The sequence below is a fragment of the Phoenix dactylifera genome, chromosome 9 (genome assembly GCF_009389715.1).
Source record: "Phoenix dactylifera cultivar Barhee BC4 chromosome 9, palm_55x_up_171113_PBpolish2nd_filt_p, whole genome shotgun sequence".
NCBI classification, from domain to species: Eukaryota; Viridiplantae; Streptophyta; class Magnoliopsida; order Arecales; family Arecaceae; genus Phoenix; species Phoenix dactylifera.
In genome coordinates this window covers 22,630,997-22,649,355 of record NC_052400.1, presented here as the reverse complement: position 1 = coordinate 22,649,355, position 18,359 = coordinate 22,630,997, and the positions used below count along the sequence as shown (strand labels likewise).

General features: G+C 42.1%; 2 protein-coding genes across 30 annotated transcripts; one reads left to right on the top strand and one right to left on the bottom strand.

The window, feature by feature from the left end:
- The first annotated feature begins 131 nt into the window (after positions 1–131).
- On the top strand, positions 132–11,647 carry LOC103718533 (CBL-interacting serine/threonine-protein kinase 8-like). Of its 29 annotated transcripts, none has more exons than XR_005513541.1 (8): positions 147–816; positions 1,691–1,810; positions 1,915–2,144; positions 2,276–2,329; positions 5,080–5,205; positions 5,282–7,432; positions 7,578–7,646; positions 11,235–11,647. XR_005513541.1 is itself a non-coding variant. In XM_039130527.1 (3 exons), the coding sequence occupies exons 1-3, from the start codon at positions 703–705 to the stop codon at positions 7,226–7,228; spliced, it is 267 nt and encodes an 88-aa protein (XP_038986455.1). In that variant the 5' UTR covers positions 132–702; the 3' UTR covers positions 7,229–7,565. The 29 variants fall into 29 exon arrangements, 1 of the variants encoding a protein (XP_038986455.1); XR_005513540.1 differs by having other exon boundaries at positions 1,678–1,810; XR_005513539.1 differs by having other exon boundaries at positions 147–860.
- A 1,769-nt stretch (positions 11,648–13,416) lies between these two features.
- On the bottom strand, positions 13,417–17,347 carry LOC103718532 (EIN3-binding F-box protein 1-like). The gene is made up of 2 exons (XM_008807402.4): positions 16,973–17,347; positions 13,417–16,160 (listed from the first exon to the last, which is right to left on the bottom strand). Exons 1-2 carry the CDS (start codon positions 16,995–16,997, stop codon positions 14,203–14,205), a joined length of 1,983 nt encoding a protein of 660 aa, XP_008805624.1. The 5' UTR covers positions 16,998–17,347; the 3' UTR covers positions 13,417–14,202.
- Between the last annotated feature and the right edge of the window lie 1,012 nt (positions 17,348–18,359).

The following is an 18,359-nucleotide window of genomic DNA, read 5'->3' as shown; positions in this document are numbered from 1 at the left end:
AGCGGAGTTCTTTAGAGGGGTGAAAAGGAGGTGTTTTTGGACGCTTCGGATCTTATTGTATTTTTTTTTTTAATACATATCCCTATCAGGCTGGTGGGAGTCATTGTGTAGCAAATAAAAAAAAAAGAAAAAAAAAAAGAAAAGAAAGGCAGCAACGGATCGCAGCAGCCCCTGTTTTCTTGTCATATTCTTTAAATATATCTGAATTCCGATCGAGTCCAACGATGAGGCCACAGCCCGTCTTTCCGCTCGAAGCCAAGCTGCTTGCCCTCGATTCTTCCCTCGCCGGATTCTGTCATCAGCTCCTGCGATCTCGTCTCTCTTTCGCATTATTATCGGATTGATGGATAACTTTCTTTTCTTTCTTTCTTTCTTTCTTTCTTTGTCCTTCCCTTTCTCGTCAGAGCAAAGCAAAAAAAATCTTTCCGCTGCGGGTCTTCTCAACTCCCATCTCCTCTTCGCTCCTTCTTCCTTCTCTTTTTTCTGTTCTTTCACTTCGTTTTTCTTTTTCTGGTGCTTTGTTTTGTTTCCTCTCAAGAACGCAAGCGGACATTGTTTTAGTTTAGGGGCAAGGGCGTGATTCTTTTGTTCCCTTTCTTGAAATAAAAAGCGAAGAAATTCTTTCGCGGGATTCCGTCCGATCCCAACCAGGGCCGGGCGGCCTCCAATGAGCGTGGAGGGATAATAAGCGCAGGGAGACTAATGGAGACCAGAAAGGTCGGCAAGTATGAGGTCTGCCGGACTATCGGGGAGGGCACCTTCGCCAAGGTCAAATTCGCCATCAACACCGAAACCGGAGAGAGCGTCGCCATGAAGGTCCTCGCCAAGGCCACCATCCTCAAGCACAAGATGGTCCATCAGTTATGCCTTTTCTTCTTCCCCTTCTCCTTCTCCTTCTTCTTCCGTTTTTTCGTGCTCACCGAATTTGACAAGACCCCGCCTGAATTATTGCTTCCTCTTCTAATTATGTCCTGCCGCCTCCATTCTTTTGACTCATAATTCTAGGACGGGAAAGATCTTTAGATTGCGCGGAGAAAAACATGAGCATTTGCTGCCCTTTTTCTCGAGTATCGGTTGTTCCCCATGATTTTGTTCAGGGAAGGGAATTGATGAAAACAGTCCACTGTTTTTCCAACTCAGTAGATAGAAGTCTCCCTTGAAGCCCAAAACATCATGATCTCATTTCAAAGCTTGTTCATTAAATTCCAAAAATTCTTAAACTAAGTGAGCCAGAGGAGGAGGGAAAAAAGGAAAAATACTGTTGTGGTTGAAATTTGGCCTGAGGGTGACCAAGCCGGACGAAGCAAGGAGAAACAATACAAAGCAATTCAAAACACTCAGAAACTGCTAACTTAACCATCGGAGGGCCTTCGCCGGAATCCCCAGCCAAGGCTTTGTGCAGGTACATCCGAGCGCAGGAGGTAGCTCCCTTTCTCCGTCCCGGCCGGCGGCTTCTGAGCTTCGTCCGGCATGGTCACCCTCAGGCCAAATTTCAACCACAACAAATACAATAGGTGCAGGACCGGGATAAAGATATGCAATCCACAGTCGATTACTTAGAATCATCACATTGTTGACTTATTTCAAACGAACATAGGTTTTGGAAATCTAAATCGGCCAAGACTTTGAAAAGGATGAACAACGTTCATCTGCTTTCGTTTTAATTTCTGTTTTCAGTGGCTCAACGCAGGATTCGAGATTGGATGATTAAGGTGGATGATCAACATCAATTTGACAGTGCGTTAAAGAGAGAAAAAGAAAAAAAATCCCTCAAAGGTTTTTGGGAAACGTTGACATTCTCCTGAGCTTGGTGCTGGCACTTTCCTTGTTTATGTTTTATTTTTCTTTTTTATTTTAAGAAATATTCCCCATTATCGTCATTCAGCAAATTTTGGTTCTCTTTTCTTATTCCAGGCTTGTTCCAACGTTAATGTGTTCACATGCATCCAATGTATTAGACCACAAGCCTCTGAGAACACAACCTAAATTGCTAGCAGACAACACGGCAGGAACTTTCAGCTAACCCTGCATAGTGATGATGGCAGATGATTTTGTATGCCATGTAGTCTATTGCAGCACAGAGTTCTAGAAATAATAGAGAGATGCTAAAAACGATTAGAAACAAGTGTAGCAGATAATTTCATGTAAGGCATGATCATCTCTCAATTTAGACTTCTTCACACAACATGTAATTAATGGCTATTCTGTATTCTCAATTTAGTCTATTCTATCAGTTATTTATTTTTGTAATTAATGGCTATTCTGTTGGTTCCAGGGAGTTGGACTTCTTCACACAACATGTGGGACCCCAAACTATGTTGCTCCTGAGGTATTTTCAAGTACATTGTTCTTGCAAATCCGTTAATTAGATTGGCTGCATTGATTATATATGGCTCTATTTTTCTTTGATAGTTTACACATATCTGTGTCAAGATATCTTGTTTAACTTGGGCAAACATTCTTTTGTCAGATGTTAAGTGTAGCATAGTGTTTTCATGGCAAGATGATTCTTAAAACAAATATGTTATTCTGGGAAAACTAAATGATTCAATATTTTTAAACAATAGATAACAGATTTTGGAACATTCTGAAAGTAATCTTAACTGTGCATGAATTTCGTTCTAGCCAACTCATTCCCTTATATAATTGAAACCAGTCTTTTGAGAGGTGGTTGTGGTATAAGAGCAGTCAAGGGACTGCATGGAGCTTATATGGTATACAGACCCACATATACGGGGGCATATGTGGTTAGTTTTTTTTAAAAATAAAATAAATATTATTATATATAAGAAATAACAAGAATAACAGGAATACCTTGGAGCAATATTAATAACTACAACAACTAACAATTAATGCTTACTACTTGATAACTGGTACAATAATTATAACATAATTAACATATTAACATTCTTAATACATGTACATAGGCCACCAAGAACACAGCTGCCTTATCCATCAGCTTGAAACCGCTACATCTGCATGAACCCACATAGGAGTGGCCTGCATGTGTCCCCATAGTGCTGAGAAGCTGCATATGCAACAGGGACTGCATCTAGAAATGCGACCACATGTATTACATTTTAAAACCTTGACCTAAATATGCCCAATTTTTATTATGCAGCAAGGGTGCATGCGTGCACGCTCCTTATGCATTTGTATGTTCCATTGTATTTATATTCCATGTGTTAGATAATTGGGATAGACGCATAAAGACGTCCCCCGATATATTTCACTATAATATATTCCATGGCACTCATGTAATGGAATACTCATATACATGGTTCACCAAACCTGTACCGAGTACAGTATGGGCTCGTACCATGTCGTGCCGGAGTGTACTGAAACAGGGAGAGGGCGGTGGAGAGGGAGGGGGAGAGAGAGAGAGAGAGAGAGCAGGGGGAGAGAGGGATGAAGGGAAGAGAGAGAGAGAGAGAGAGAGAGAGAGAGAGGGAGGGAGAGAGCCCCCTAATCCTAACCCTAACTCTAGGGGGTCGGGGCGGAGGGGGGGGAGCTTGAGATCATACCCGAGGATCTCCATTGAAAATCAAGTGAGGAGGCTGGGGGGCTCAAGATCGGGCGAGGAGGCATCCAAGAGGGTGATTAAGCGAGGCGACTGTGCGCATGAGGGGTGGTGGGGAGGGATTTTTTTAAAGTGCCGAACCATCTAGACCTCTTGCACCGTTCCGGTTCTTGACTGATTTGGTATGGTCCGAACTGCCCAGTTTGGCTAAACTTGACATACATGTATATATTTATCCATGTTTGTATGTATGTGAGATATTAGTAGGTTACTGCATTATATGAAAATAACGACAAGCATTAACCTGACAATTTAGAGTCACTTCTGTGGATCTCAATCATCTCTTACTACTTCCTCTAAAGCATTCTCAGGTCATTCACTCAGCTTTTTGACCCATCAACTTGGATTTGAGATCCTGTCTTTGCTGGGGCTTTCACTTATTACGTACATGGATAAGCCATTCCAAAATCTACTTTCTCACTTAATGTTTGTTACTGCAACTCTGAACCTTTGTTTAATGTCTTCACTTTTAACTTATTCGCTCTTAATTTTATCAAATTCTAATGTGGCTTTGTTCAGATTTAAAGGCTACAATAAATTTTTCTGCGGCAAATATTGCTTTAGAATAGGATATTCTAAATTATCTTTTACCCTTCAAATTTTATCTCTGAAGATTATGGTATAATTGCATACAGAAGTAGATCTGATTTCTGATCTAGAAAATAGAACTCTGCTATGCAAGCCAGATAATAGTCAAGTTACGGGGGAAAAGGAATAAGAGAAGAGGAAGTAGAAGAATAACAATGAGGAAATAAAGTAGAAGAGGCGGAGAGGGGAGAAAAGATGGCCTGAGGCCTCTTGTTTCTTCAAGAAAATTGATCCTCCTAAACAGAAAATAATGACTGAAAAAAGAATAAGAAACATGCCGAAAATACCTAATGCATCAAATCCTTTCAAGAACCAAATCCTGGCTATGCTGGTTTTATGGTTGTAGGTGCTTGTTAGTATGCAATATCTTGAATCATACCATAAAGATAGTTTTCTAACTATTATCTGAAATTATCCTTTTAGTCTCAATGTCCTGAAATAACGTACAGGCTGCCCTAAATAGGAATGCTTGGTGATTTAGAAAGGCAACACCACAGTTGGAAAAAAGGCTTGATGGTTCATTCATTTGGTCTCAATGCCTATTGTGTAATAACTAAGAGCCGTATCTCCACCTACTGTCTGGCTTAGATCTCACTGGAGGGATCCTATAACCTGCGATGCATATGAGATATGAGACTGCTTAAACAAATACCAAACATATAATCTGATCTTGGATTTCTGCTGCAATTGTGCATACGCTAATAATAAACAATATGTTGAAAATACTTATTGCCATATTTGTTCAGGACTTTCCATCAGCTTCTTATCAGGTTTCGTTTGATTCTCTGAGTCTTGTTATATGTATCTAATTTTAACTGTTAAATTTGAGGAATGGTTACTTTTACTTTTGAAGTAATTTTGCCAAGTTATTTGCCATACACTGGTATAAAAACAAGCAGCTGGGCTTCTAGGAACTCCAGCAACAAGGTTTTGATGGTTCCGCAGCAGATACATGGTCATGTGGAGTCATCCTATATGTTTTAATGGCTGGATATCTTCCTTTTGACAAGACTGATTTTCCAACCTTGTATAGAAAAGTAAGTTCCTTACCCCAAAGTCACTTCATCAGGGGCCTGCATCATGTATCCTAACTTTGTATTTTATGCTTGACAGGGGATCACTGACATTCTTGTCAGCGAACATTTTTATAAGTATGATTTCAGGGAATACATTTTCTCAAGCAACAAACATACTGTCATTAAATCTGCAGTCCATCCATGAAGATGCCCTTCCAATTCCTTATGAGCAAGGAAATAATGTTACCGTCTTGTGGCCTTTGACTTGGATAATTGCACTATGGTGTTAGAGATCATTCTTTTGCCTACGTGCATGCTCGTTGAATTACATATGCATTTCTATAGTGTCTACTAAGTATATAAACTATGTGTATAGGTCTAGGATTAGGATATTCTGAAATGCTTTCATCATTATATCAAAGGCATCGAGAGTTAAGATCTTAACTGGAGAATGTTGAAGGGCGTCTTATATAAAAAGGGGATTATTCAAATTCAGGATGACAATTCCAATGTAAATTCAAAAAGTCATTACTTTACAAAATCTTCTTTATTTAAGATGTAACTATTTTAGATGCTTTAATTGGGTGGACAGTTTGACTAGATAATCATAACTAAATCTAATTGAAATGATTAAACTAAAATAATGGAAAGTTGGGAACTGATTTCATCTAAACTTCTGAGATTTTTGTCAAGTAATTAGACAAAGTGTTGGACGTTTGTAACAATTCAGAACAAGCCATAGTAAGATTGGGAAAATGAGAATTTTTTGATAAAAACTTAGATTGATTTGATAACTTTCATTATTTTGGAGAAATATGTCACGACAGAGTTAGCTATATTCAGAAAATCAGTACTTCAATCCTTAGTATGTTGCTTCAATCCTTAATATGTCACATGCTTTCTGTCTCTGCTTAGATAGTTTAATAAATTTATATCGAGGAGTGAGATAGGAGCAAGAGTACAGGAGCTACTGGGTTGGGTCCAGGTTTTAGTACACCTGGACCTAGACCTCTTGGAGTTTTGGGTCTAAGTTTTGTTTCATGCCTATTTGAAGGACTGGATCAGGTCTTAACTCGAGCAATAAAAATATCATAAGACCCATCTGGTTTTCAGGCCGGTTCAAGTATGTTAAGACCTGTGTCTGACCTAATAGTCTGAGCAATTAGTCAAGTTAAAACTATCCATGCTTTGAGAATCTTATTAATGTAACATCCAATTATGTGCTGCAAAAGTTAAAACATGATCAACAAGCATTTGATAGTTACCCATATAACAATGATTGAGGAAAAACATAAAATATACACTTGATCTAAAGTCAAGTTCAAACACCAAACATGTCCTAACATGGGATTATTTTTATCTATCCCTTTTAAGTTATAGAACATTCATATACAAAGAGTTCAGAATTGAAGGGTATAAATAAAACTGATATTATATAAATAGTATAAATGAGGTTATTCGTCAGGACTGAATTAGGTCAGGTCTAAAAACCTTAAACCTAGACGTGACGTGAAATTTTCAATGGGTCTGACTTTGAACCCATACCCCCAACCCATTCATTGGTGTGTCATAGCGGGGTCGACGGGGACCAGGTTGGGTAACGGGTTTATGGGTTGGAGTAACAGCCCTAAGTGGAAGTGGGAGTGCCGGGGGGGGGGGGGGGGGGGGTGGGTAAGCAAAGTTAAAGAATAATCTTGACAAAGTGAACTGGAGGAAATGCTGATTCAATTGAGTATCAAAATTCAAAGGTCATTAGAAGTGTCCTATGCTCTGACTTGTATAAAGTGATTTTATAATTGCTAATATCACCAAATATGAATTTCGCACTGAACTGACATGATCTCTGTTCCCCTAACTGCTGTATTGTTCCAGAAGCTTGCTTTCCACAATGCAGTGCAAATATTCCTGACCACTTAAAAGTTAGATTCCTTTACTTTCAATCTGCTACATTAGCTGTTTTCAGTGCTGACATATCTGATGACTTTGCAGATCAATGCAGCAGAATTTTCCTGCCCACCTTGGTTTTCTTCAGAAGTTAAATTGATGATACCAAAAATCAGTATTGGATGCTGGCTGCCATGCTTTGGGCTATGGACTGTGAGAGGTATCCGTAGATGGGCTTTTTTTATCGTATGATGATGGTTGCTAAGGAGCAGATCAGATAGGCAGATCCATTGAATGCCTGAGTACATAGACATCATTGAGCAGATGCAGGACTACCAAATGGGTAGGACGCTGCATCTAGCAAGTAAGAATATGCATTAAAATAGTTCATTGTCTAGTCTTTTAGTTGGTCATGTCATACTAAAATAATTGCAAATTGTATTGACAACTTGCTACTTGAATCCAAAGTTCCAGTACATCCCTGATATTGCAATGGATGCCCTGTGCAGTGTGATATGCAAGATGGAGCCTGATCCAGATGTCGTAACACAATGTTTTGAGTAGGTTAATTAATTTAGGTGGGGTATGCCTTTTGTAATTTTAAATTTATTCGGCATATTATAACATCACAAGGCATATATCTTTTGCACAAACAACTATTTAGGGAGGGCTTTCACAACTTCGATGAATAAGAAGCTATGCTCAACAAGTGCAGTATCATAATGAATTTAGGTATATTACATATGAACAATAGCTATTAGGTGCTTGGTTGATATTTTATAGTTACCACCATCTTATATATAATTTGTTCAACGCTTTTGTCGTTGAGTGGTGGTTTCATTTCGGAGAGTTAGCCCGACATCTTAGGCGGCTTGCTATCTGGATCCTCTCGCAGATGGTGTCCTCTAGTGGCTATGAGCGCAATTGGTCCACATTCGTCCTGATCTATGACAAATAGAGGAACCGTCTCGCACAGAAATGCCGCAACAATCTCGTCCACGTGCACTATAATTTAAGGTTGAGGCTTAAGTGCATTAAGGAGGAAGTGGAGCTGAAGTATAATGATTTGCTCCACAATGATTTTGTACAGGATGATAAGGATTCGATAATTAGTTAGCTTAAAGGCCAACAATGGAAGCAAGAGCTCGACGAGTTAGGATCGTCTCCACAAGCAGCTAGCATTATAGTGGGCGAGATTAGGGTGGATGTAGAGCAATGGACAAAACGTAACATCCCACGCTCGCATCCAACAAATCAGGTAGAGGGATCAATGGGGATCAGATGGTCACATGATTCCATATCTTAGACATCATCCCAACGATTTGATCTAGAGATACTTGGACGAGGCTGCCACACTACCCGGTCCAGCCAGTTAGGATGGCATGGTCTATCACTGCAGCGAAGCCGGTCAGAGTGGGGCAGGACAGAAAAGAAAGCAGCTACGAAGAAAGGTAAAGGCAAAGGCAAGGCCTCGTTGAAGAGAATGGAGAAGTTAGATTCAGATACCAAGGAGCTCTTATGCTTACTGTCATATAAGAGTAGCAATGATGATGCATTTGGTGGCCAGGGAGGTCAGACCACCGTGTATGGCTCACAACCCTAGGATGGGATTCGATTCATCAGAGAGTCTCAATTCACTCACGCCATGTAGGATAGAGATCATGGTGCACGATCGAGAGACCGTGAAGGTACGATTGCATATAGATGACGAGGTTCTCGAGGTCGTGGTGAATACGAGGCTGTTGTAGATGATATAGAACGTGGGGTAGAATCTCTCAACATATCAAGTTCAGAATCCTATAGGAATCCTATAGATATGGTGTCGGCTACTTTTCTTGTAGATACGGTGCTTCAGACATATCATCCTTTAGTGACTACTATCGTACACAACCTAAAGCACCTTATGAGTCGGAATTTGCTGCCAGCATATTTGGATGGGTTGCTCCACAACCGCAGTATCAGGCGGAGACTTCTCATAGAGCGACACTGTCACCCACTGCACGTATAGGGACCATCTAGATTACGAACCTTTTGTTTGGCCTGACGAGCTTACGGAAACTGAGGGCCATATGGTTCGAACATTGGGTTGAGCCTCCTACATACGAAAGCAACCCCAATATCTATGAGAGATATTGCCACTCGACGAGATTTTAGACATCGATATGTATGTTGTACTCTAAAAACATCTAATTAATTGTATCATTGTATGTTTTGTATTTTACTAATTGATTAATTCATGTTGCTTCTCCTAACGTACGAAGCCAGGATCACTAGCTCTTTTCGTTTCATTTTGGTTTCGATCTAATGCTCTGGTTTCTAAAGACCATCATTTTTTTGGTTTTATACTACTATGAATTTTTGGTCACTAGTTAACTACCTACTCGAAGATCTATGGTTATCTTTGGATTGGAATCTTGACTCCACTTATGCAAAAGTTATAGCTGGGGTAGCAAACCCAATGACAAATTTGCTAGATTTTTGTTTTCCTAAGGTAGCATTGTTTCACAGCAATGCCACGATAGCATAGAAAAATCACTCCAAAACTTCGAGAAGCATTGTTGAAAGTATACCAGATGATAAAAATCAAGGTATGCTGAACCGGCCCGTATCGGCTAGTATAGCATGTACCGTACCAGTACCGGAGCCAACCAATACGGTTCGGCCGCGGAAAACGGTTATGGCCCCAGGAGCTGGAACCGACCGGTTCCTATTGTGTACCAATGCGAACCAGTCCAGTTTGCATCAGTACCACCTAGTACCGGTGCGAGGAAAAAGAAAGAAGAGGAAGAAGAACAGGAAAGAAGAGGAAGAAGAGAGAGGAGAAGAAGAGGAAGAAGAGGAGAAGAAGAGAAAGAGGAGACTTACCAGTACTGGGCCTCGTTGGGGCGATCTTCGTCGGGGCGATCCTCGTCGGCGCTTACTCGCAGGAGAAGAGCGGAGGAGAGAGGAGAAGAAACAAGAAGGCTTAGGAAGAAGGAAATCCCGCACAGAAAACGCGTTTTGCGAGGAAAACGCGTCCACAAGAAAAATGGCGCAGGAAAACGCGTTGCGCGGTTGCGGTTTTAAGTGGAAAACGAGAGAAATGCGCGGAACACTTTTTGCGCGCGCGGGGCCACACGCCCGTGCTCTCGCGCGCGCTGTCCTTGAACCGGGTCGGTATGACCAAGTTTGGTTTAGTACGTTACCGGTACCGGTGCCCCGCGCGCCCGTGCTCTCGCACGCGCTGTCCTTGAACCGGGTCGGTATGACCAAGTTTGGTTTAGTACGTTACCGGTACCGGTGCCCACCTGTACGTCGGTACGGTCGGTATAGCGGACCTTGATAAAAACATCAAAAGGCATCAAGAAACATTAAATTAGACTTAAAATTATTCAAAAAGCAAAAAAAAATACTTTTCATTAAATTTTAAAAATTTGAAAAAATAAAAAAATAAAAAAAGCCAACCAATATGGGGCATGACATTGTTGTAGGCAATGACAGGTCGTGGTGGGATACTCATTGCAAACCTCGACAGTGGAGATAGGGAGCGATGACAACAATAGCTTCGAGAGAGGGCCATTAGTGTTTTCCTCACCGACACGGCCATTCTCAATGTGGTTGTAGCAGTTGGGATCCATCAAAGAGGGTAAGGGGTATAGGGTTTTAGGGAGCTTAATGAAAGCAATGGGGGTTATAGATAAGAGAAGAGGAGGTGAATTCATATAATTAGGTTGAGGTCGGACAGATTTGGTCCAAATCTTGGGAGGAGTCGGGTAATGGATCGGGTTACAGGGCGGGTAGGGTCAAACCCGAAGCATCCACTATCTTAAGTTAGGATTTTGTAGCTATTTGCTGGTGGTGACTTGAGGTTAACAATTTGAATTGGTCATTTGCCCAATTGTCATGCGCGCCCTTCCACCTAACAAGCTTGAGTTTCCTAGTTCATGTCTTGGATGGTGCATCCCAAGTATTTGGACCTGGGTAATTCAAAACTGAATGGGTTTCCCGAGAAAAAAAGGTTAGTAAGTGGTAAAAAGACCTGATTGAATCCTTTTCTGGGACTGTTTGACCAGAGTGCATCATAACTGTATCTTGATTGGTTAATTTATTGTTACTAAAAGCAGCTTACAAAAAGAGAAGATGATGTACTTACCATCATTGACTAGGAAAGGTTATTGTACATGCAGTTCTCCAAGAATGGCAAGCTGGAGCATATCATCTGGAGACCAACAGAAGCAGCTGCTAAATCTTCACTGCGCAGGACAACAACTTGCTGAACTACTCTAAGATCTGTTGCAAATGTAATAATTAGTGCTTGTAGCTCATCCCATGTGCATCGACGGGCCAATGTGAGAGGAACCAGTTGTTGCCGCCACCGTCATCCATATGTCAAACCAGTTTGTGAGGTATTCAGGTGTATTTATATGAGGAGCATCATTCAAATCGCTTCCTTATTCGAAATGACTTGTAGTAATTGTTGCTGGCTGTTTGTCCATAAAGAACAGATTCTTTATGTAGTTGCAGTCTGTACATATACGATAATCCGAGGTCACTAGTAATGAAGTTTTGCTGAAGATCCTTCCCATTCTTTTCTCTAAAACACATGAACGTTGAGCAGCGTGGCATGAGACTCTGCCGAACCTTGCTGTCTGCCTGGGCAGGACGTATGTCACGCATTCTGTTTTGACAGAAGTTAGTAGTTTTACGACCTTTGATGCTTGATGTGGTTATCTGAGTTTGATGTGTGCATGATCGGAACGGGCTGCTTCGATGGAATGAAAGGTGCCCTTATCTATGATCGTCTTTTTCCATGTAATCTCCTCTGCAGAAGCATTCCTGTTTCAAACATGCGCATGGCTTGTCGTCAATGGGTCAACATTCTTGTTTTGCAGCAGAAATATCTTCTTGTGTATCAGACATTCTATGTCCTCTTTGGGAAGGTTTGACCTAGGTCAGACGAAAGGGAAGACCCAAAATCTCAATAGAACTGTATTGTAAATCCGTGGGAATGCTTGAACGGACGGTTTGCATGGCTGGAGAGAATTCTCTCTTGGTCCCCATGGTGTGCTTCAATTATCTGGTCAAGTCTTAGATGGCTGGAGAGAATTTTTATTTGCTTTTCTTTTTTCTGTTTTCAAAGAGAGAATTATCTGGTCAAGTCTTAGATGGCCAAAGATAAGCGTAATTTGTTGCAAATAATGCATTGATGCCAACAATCAACCCTCCATACTTCAAATAATGCTGCAAAAATCTTTGCATTTATGCCTACCATCTTCCTTAACCTGACAAACATTTGGTAACACAAGAAAAGCAAAGAGGCCACGTGCAGGCAAACAGGCAGATACATTATTGCCTTGAATATAAAAGCAAACCTTCAAGCCAAAGGGTGATCACCTTCTCAAGGACCAGATGGAAAACATAGAATGAGCATGCAGTAAGATTTAAAGATCAGCTAAAAGTAAAGAAGGGCTCAGCTGGCTAACACATGGATAACTGAAATAAGGAAACATGGTTAGCCTAGCATCCAAAATAAATACATCAACAAACGAAAACAAATTTAGTTCTTGGAATATATGAAGTTAAAAATCCTAAGTAACGTTCTCACACCAACTCAACACCCATTCCAATCAAATCATAAGAAAATCCCGCAGGGACCAACAAAATATATACATACCCTGCAAGTCATTCACTTCAAGCAATTGATAAAATTAAAATCAAACAACGGTTTGGGAAGAAAGGAGGGACTAATCAAACTTCTCAAGAAGACCAACAGGTGCAATGGAGGTTGCAAAGGACAATGAAAAAAAGAAAGAAAACAAAACAAAGCTTTTAACATGCAACTCACATCTATATAAATAGCAGTAAAATTGAAAATCAACTCCACGTAAATGCCAACTAAGCAACCAACTGAACAGCCAACAGATCAATCTCCAAGAGACATCATGCTTATGAATCATCAACAGGCAATACCTTGCAAACCAACAAAATGTGGTTAGCATGCCATAAGATTCAAATCCACGGAAAGATTACAATGCCCAACATCATCACGACTTATCATACCAGACTACAGTTAAAAGTTGCTCGAGTTGACAAAGAGAGACTATTATTTCTTCCATCACATGAAACAACCTGAATCTGCTCAGACTTTCATTGCTACCAGGACCATCAAGCATCACTCAGATCTAGGATCAACATTACAGTTATACCACAAATGTCTCCCAACGTTGAGCTAGCATAACACTCTGTGCAAAAGACCCCAGCTGCCTTCAAACATAATCCAAACAGGGTGCATGAGCACAAAACTCCAATTTCATAAAAACGAGATTAGAAAACACGTTTCTGAATCAGTCTCGGACAACATATGAAAAATCATTAAACACCGGACATATAACATAACACAAGAATTATTAATTATAAGAAAGGTTGCAAAGATTACAGTCCTCAGCCATCAGCCTGCAAAAGTAGGGCTTGGTGAAAAAAAACAACCAAACTAGGATGTCATGGCACACTCTAAGAATGTGCTGCCATAACCAAAGCCCCATGGATCTCAGGCATCCAAACAGAACTGCGCAAAAGCAACCAGTCAAGACCAACACTAACAAGAACCACACAGACCCAACTGACACAGAGGACGTAAGTCCAAGCTGGAACAACACCTACAAGACCTGACTGAAACTTCAGATGCAAGGTTGAACTACCAATGAGCCTTGGCTAGAACACCAGAAGCAGCCATGGATGACGCTACCCCAGCGATGCATAACCAGGACCCTATAAAAAACCCACTAAAAATGAGATAAAAAAAAGCAAAGACTCAAAGAAACCATTATGAACCAGGACCAGGTACAGTTGTAATCTAAAGAACCAAGGCCAGGATAGAGGAAAGCTAGCCAATTAGTGGCAGCAAAACACTCTGAAACAGGTTTCCCCTGTAAAAGAGGAAAATCTGCAAAAATTGAGGCTGGTCAGAGGTCCCTGAAAAACAACATGCCCGGTGACAAAGAAGAAAGCCCACTGCCCAAAACACGAGCCAAAAACCAACTGAAATTTCAACCCTGCTGATACTAATGCTGATTTTATGTGTCATCTGGTGCTGGAGGCCCCAATCATTGGACTGACTGGAGAATCTCCTGCGCCCCTTCTTCCTCGGTCTATCTTCTAGTAAAGGATATCACACCACCATAGCTTCTCCTCGAGTGCTCCAATCCCTTGAGTACTTATCAGGTTGCAGTTTTGAAGGTTCAGCCCTACTAGTGACCTGCCCATATTGCCCAAGAATGGCAGACTCTTTTGGGTCAGTGTAGAACATCCTGCCAGAGAGAGGACTCGGAGTTTGAGCTGCATAGCAGATGCCAGGTCTGCAACACCATGGTCACTAATCGTGCACCTCGACATATCAAGGTCATCAAGCAAAGAGCAGCAGTCTGCAATTGCCAAGAGGCTCTTATCAGTAACATTCTTGCAACTTTCAAGATTAAGCATCTGGAGAGTAGTTCCATGTGCCTTCGCCAGTGCAGTAATAGCGGCATCTGTCAGATCCACACAGCCACTTAGATTGACAGTAACCAATCCCACTGAACTCTCGATCAGTGGCAGAAGCCCTGCATCAGTCGCACCAACTAGCCCGCTCAAATCTACATGCTGCAGCTGTGGGCAGATCTTCCCAACCACTGCTAGGCTAGTGCTAGTGAAACCTGGGCAGTCACGAATGGTCAAGGACCGAAGAGACATGCATGAAGGAAGCGGGGACGGGCAAAAACTTGTATCATTGATCCCAAAGCATTTCACCAAGGATAGCGCCCTGAATTTTGCATTGCAGCTAAGAAGACAACCAAGAACACCAATGAGACTGATCCGGTTACACTCCTCCAGATGCAGATTCTCCAGAGCCCTAGCTGTTTGGGCAAAAATTTTCAGGCCAGCATCTGACAGGTAGCAGCACCTGCGGAGGAACAGCTGCTTCAGACTTGGGCAACCCTTTGCGATGGCCTCAAGGCCCAGATTGGTAACCCCATGGCAGGAGTCGATTGTGATGGACTTCAGTTTCTGCAAGCCAAGAGTATTGCCCATAACCCAGAATCCCCTCTCGCTCACATACTGGAGGCCGGTAAGCATTAGATCAGCAACAGCCTTCCCATAGTGCCCAATGACAGCAAGAGAGGCATCACTAATGCTTATGCTCTGAAGATCGATCCTTGCTAGGGAACATGAAGCTGCAGAGACCAGGCTTGCAACTCCTCGGTCACCAACACCTGGGCAGTCCTTGATGATAATAGATTTCAACTTTGGGCAGCAGCGGCCAATAGCATGCAGACCTTCGTTGCCGATGCTTGAGCAAGACTCTATCGTTAGCGATGTCAACTTGGGACACTTCCGAGCAACAGCTATCAAACCCTTATCTGAAATTAAAGGGCACCTACAAAGGTCAAGCTTTTCCAGCATGGGGCATCCATTAGCAATCTCAGAAAGGCCGACATCACTGATGAAAGGAATGTTCCACATCGACAGAACCCGGAGGGAAGGGCAACCATAGGCAACTGCAGAGAGTCCGGTATCAGTTAGTGGACGAGTCGCATTGCTTCCTTGGATGTAAAGCTTTCCCAGCCCACCATGGCCACCGACCCCAACAGCCATAGCAGCAAGTCTCACATCTGTGGCTTCCTTTGCTTTTAAGTACCGAGTTAGATATCCAGCCTTCTCAGGTTCTTCTTCCTCGTCTGCACTCACAGCATCGTTCAGATCTGGCAAAGGATTCTTCAACAAGTCGCCATTGCTGCTGCCGTTCTTCTTGTTAGCAGCGATCTCAGAAGCCCGGATGCTGCTCAGAAGCATAAGCCATCGCTTGGATACACAGGCAGAGTTGCTCCTCTCCCTGCTTCCTGGCAACCACCTGAGAATCTCGAAGAGGCACTCATCGGGAAGAACGTCGATGGAGCAGAGCTTCTGCTTTGGCTTCTCAGCGCCGTTCTCCCCTCCTTTGAAGATGAAAGGAGCGGTGACCCGTGACCTCTTGCGAGGCGGGCAGAAGACATCGACGTTAGGAGCGAGAGACAAGAGGAGGCTCGAATCCATGAGGTTTGAGAAGAGAGGGCCCGCGGGGCAGAGGTCATCGCTTCCTAAGAATCAGAAAGGGAGAAGGGAGGGTGAGGCCACTTCCAACAAATACGGCACGCTAGCGGGTTTTAATTAAGAAAAAAACAGGAACGGCGAATCAGTAAAAAGAACCCTAAATTCACTGTCAATCAATCCACCAAAAAAAAAGAAAAAAAAGATCCATTACAGAGGAAGAAAGACCCACATGATTATCATCTGGAAAAAACCAACTCGTGAGAGCCTAAAAGAAGACGATGAGATCGTTCTGCTTGAAGGTTAATAATCAAAACGACATAAATTCCAGATCTGCAAAACCGTACAAGAAGAGAAACCATAGATCTACCATCCAGAGCTCAAAATTCAAGCCGATCCGCACCAAAGGCTTCTATTCTCGACATAAATATACATACGCCAACAAGTTAAATCAAGCGCAGGCAAGAAAACAACAAAAATCATCGAGATGGAGAGGAACGATCTTAAATCAAAACCACAAAATCGATCGAGAAAGGAAAAGAGAATACACCAAAGAAAGTCCAAATCAAAGTAACACCCAAGTCGTACGGGAGGAGAACAGATCAACAGATCGAACAATGAATCCTGAATCAAAAACCCTTAACGCGACTTAAAAATTAAAAGAGGCAGAAAGAGAGAGAGAGAGAGGAGGGGGCAAAAGAAAAAAATCGACAAAACAAATATTCGAGCATGAAATTGACAATCGGATCTAATATACATCTTTTAATCGGATCAGATAGAAAGAGGTCTAGTTCCGGGTCCATAGAGACATCAAGAAAGCGAGAGTCAGATAACGAGGGGGGAGGGAAGGCCGGGGGAATACCTCCATACTTGACGAGCGCTGGCATCGCTGCAACCCCAAGGAGAAGCCGAATCCAACCGCCGACGGAAACAAGAAAAGATCAACAACAAGGAGGAGGAGCAACACCGCCGCCACAGGATCCGCGAATCCTTCGATCGCTGAGTGCATCACCGGGCAAGAATCCCCGCTCTCATCCAAGAAACCCTACTTTCATGGGGCAAAAAAATAATAATAACGGAAGAGATGAGGAGTGCTTTTCTTTTTATTAAAAGAGAGGGGGGACGAAGGGGGGGACTGATGAGATGAGATGAATTTAGGATGGCGACAGAAAAGGGGAGGAAGGGATGGACGGACTGGGCCAGAGGAGAGCGCGTGTGTGCGTGCGAGATGCTGTGTACCGGAGAGTGAGAGAGAGTTGAAGCGGTCGGAACGAGGACAAGTAGCCATGACGTAATTGGCTACAGGTGCATTGCATCCGTCCCGAAACCGCGGATACAAACCACCTAACACCACCGCATACGCGGAATACATAAAGACCAGAAGAACACCACGAACCGCTATTTCTACTTCCATTGTCCGATGGTTGGTTCATCCCCCTTCGACAGGCCGGTCGATATTCTTTTCTTTTCTTCTTTTTTTTCTTTTTCCTTTCTTTCTTTGCTTTCTAGCCCCCACTCTCCTCATTATTTCTTTCTTTCTTTACTTATCTTTTAATTTATTGTTGATTAGACCCGGTCCCGCCCGGCTGCTTCGCTGCTATCCCCGCACCTTTATTGCTGTCCCACGGATGCCGCTCGGGTTTGGGTTGTATGATATCCTTCTGGCCAAAGAATGATTTACCTCCTTTTGGCCGCTGGTCGCTTAAATGATCGCCTAGATACATGCAATCCCCATATATATATATATATATATATATATATATATATATATATATATATATATATATATATATATATATATATATATATATATATATATATATAAAATAATTTTTTTTAGTTATATCGAATGGCCCATGCAAATCTAGTGTGAATATATTTTTTAAAAAATAGCAAATCACAAAACATCCTAGATGGCTCTCTCTCACCAGTTCAGCTCTAGAATAATTTATTGCAAAGGAAGTTGCTCAGTCCGCAACTCTATTAGCTTCTCTATTGACATACTTTGCTCGAAAGGTAATGTCACCACTAGCCATACCCCAAATATTCTAAAGCAGAGAGTGGCGGCCTTCGGCATTATCAGTACGCGCCTAGATCCAACCGATCACAGTGGCCAAGTCACCTTCAAGCAAGATGACATTGGCCCACAACACATAACGAGTATGACACAAACCAACCCAAGCTGCTGCTCCGCCATAGGGACCGAGATGTCGAAAATTGGGCTCCCTCCGACTGCCATCACTCGAGAG

What these genes read in the sequence shown, in the direction of transcription:
- LOC103718533 (XM_039130527.1), top strand. Translation starts at nt 703, where the DNA reads ATGGAGACCAGAAAGGTCGGCAAGTATGAGGTCTGCCGGACTATCGGG. An exon ending in AAGCACAAGATGGTCCATCA is followed by an intron (nt 861 to 2,275) that starts GTTATGCCTTTT and finishes TGTTGGTTCCAG; the next exon opens with GGAGTTGGACTTCTTCACAC. An exon ending in CAAACTATGTTGCTCCTGAG is followed by an intron (nt 2,330 to 7,173) that starts GTATTTTCAAGT and finishes ATGACTTTGCAG; the next exon opens with ATCAATGCAGCAGAATTTTC.
- LOC103718532 (XM_008807402.4), bottom strand. Translation starts at nt 16,997, where the DNA reads ATGCCAGCGCTCGTCAAGTATGGAG. An exon ending in AGCGCTCGTCAAGTATGGAG is followed by an intron (nt 16,161 to 16,972) that starts GTATTCCCCCGG and finishes TCTGATTCTTAG; the next exon opens with GAAGCGATGACCTCTGCCCC.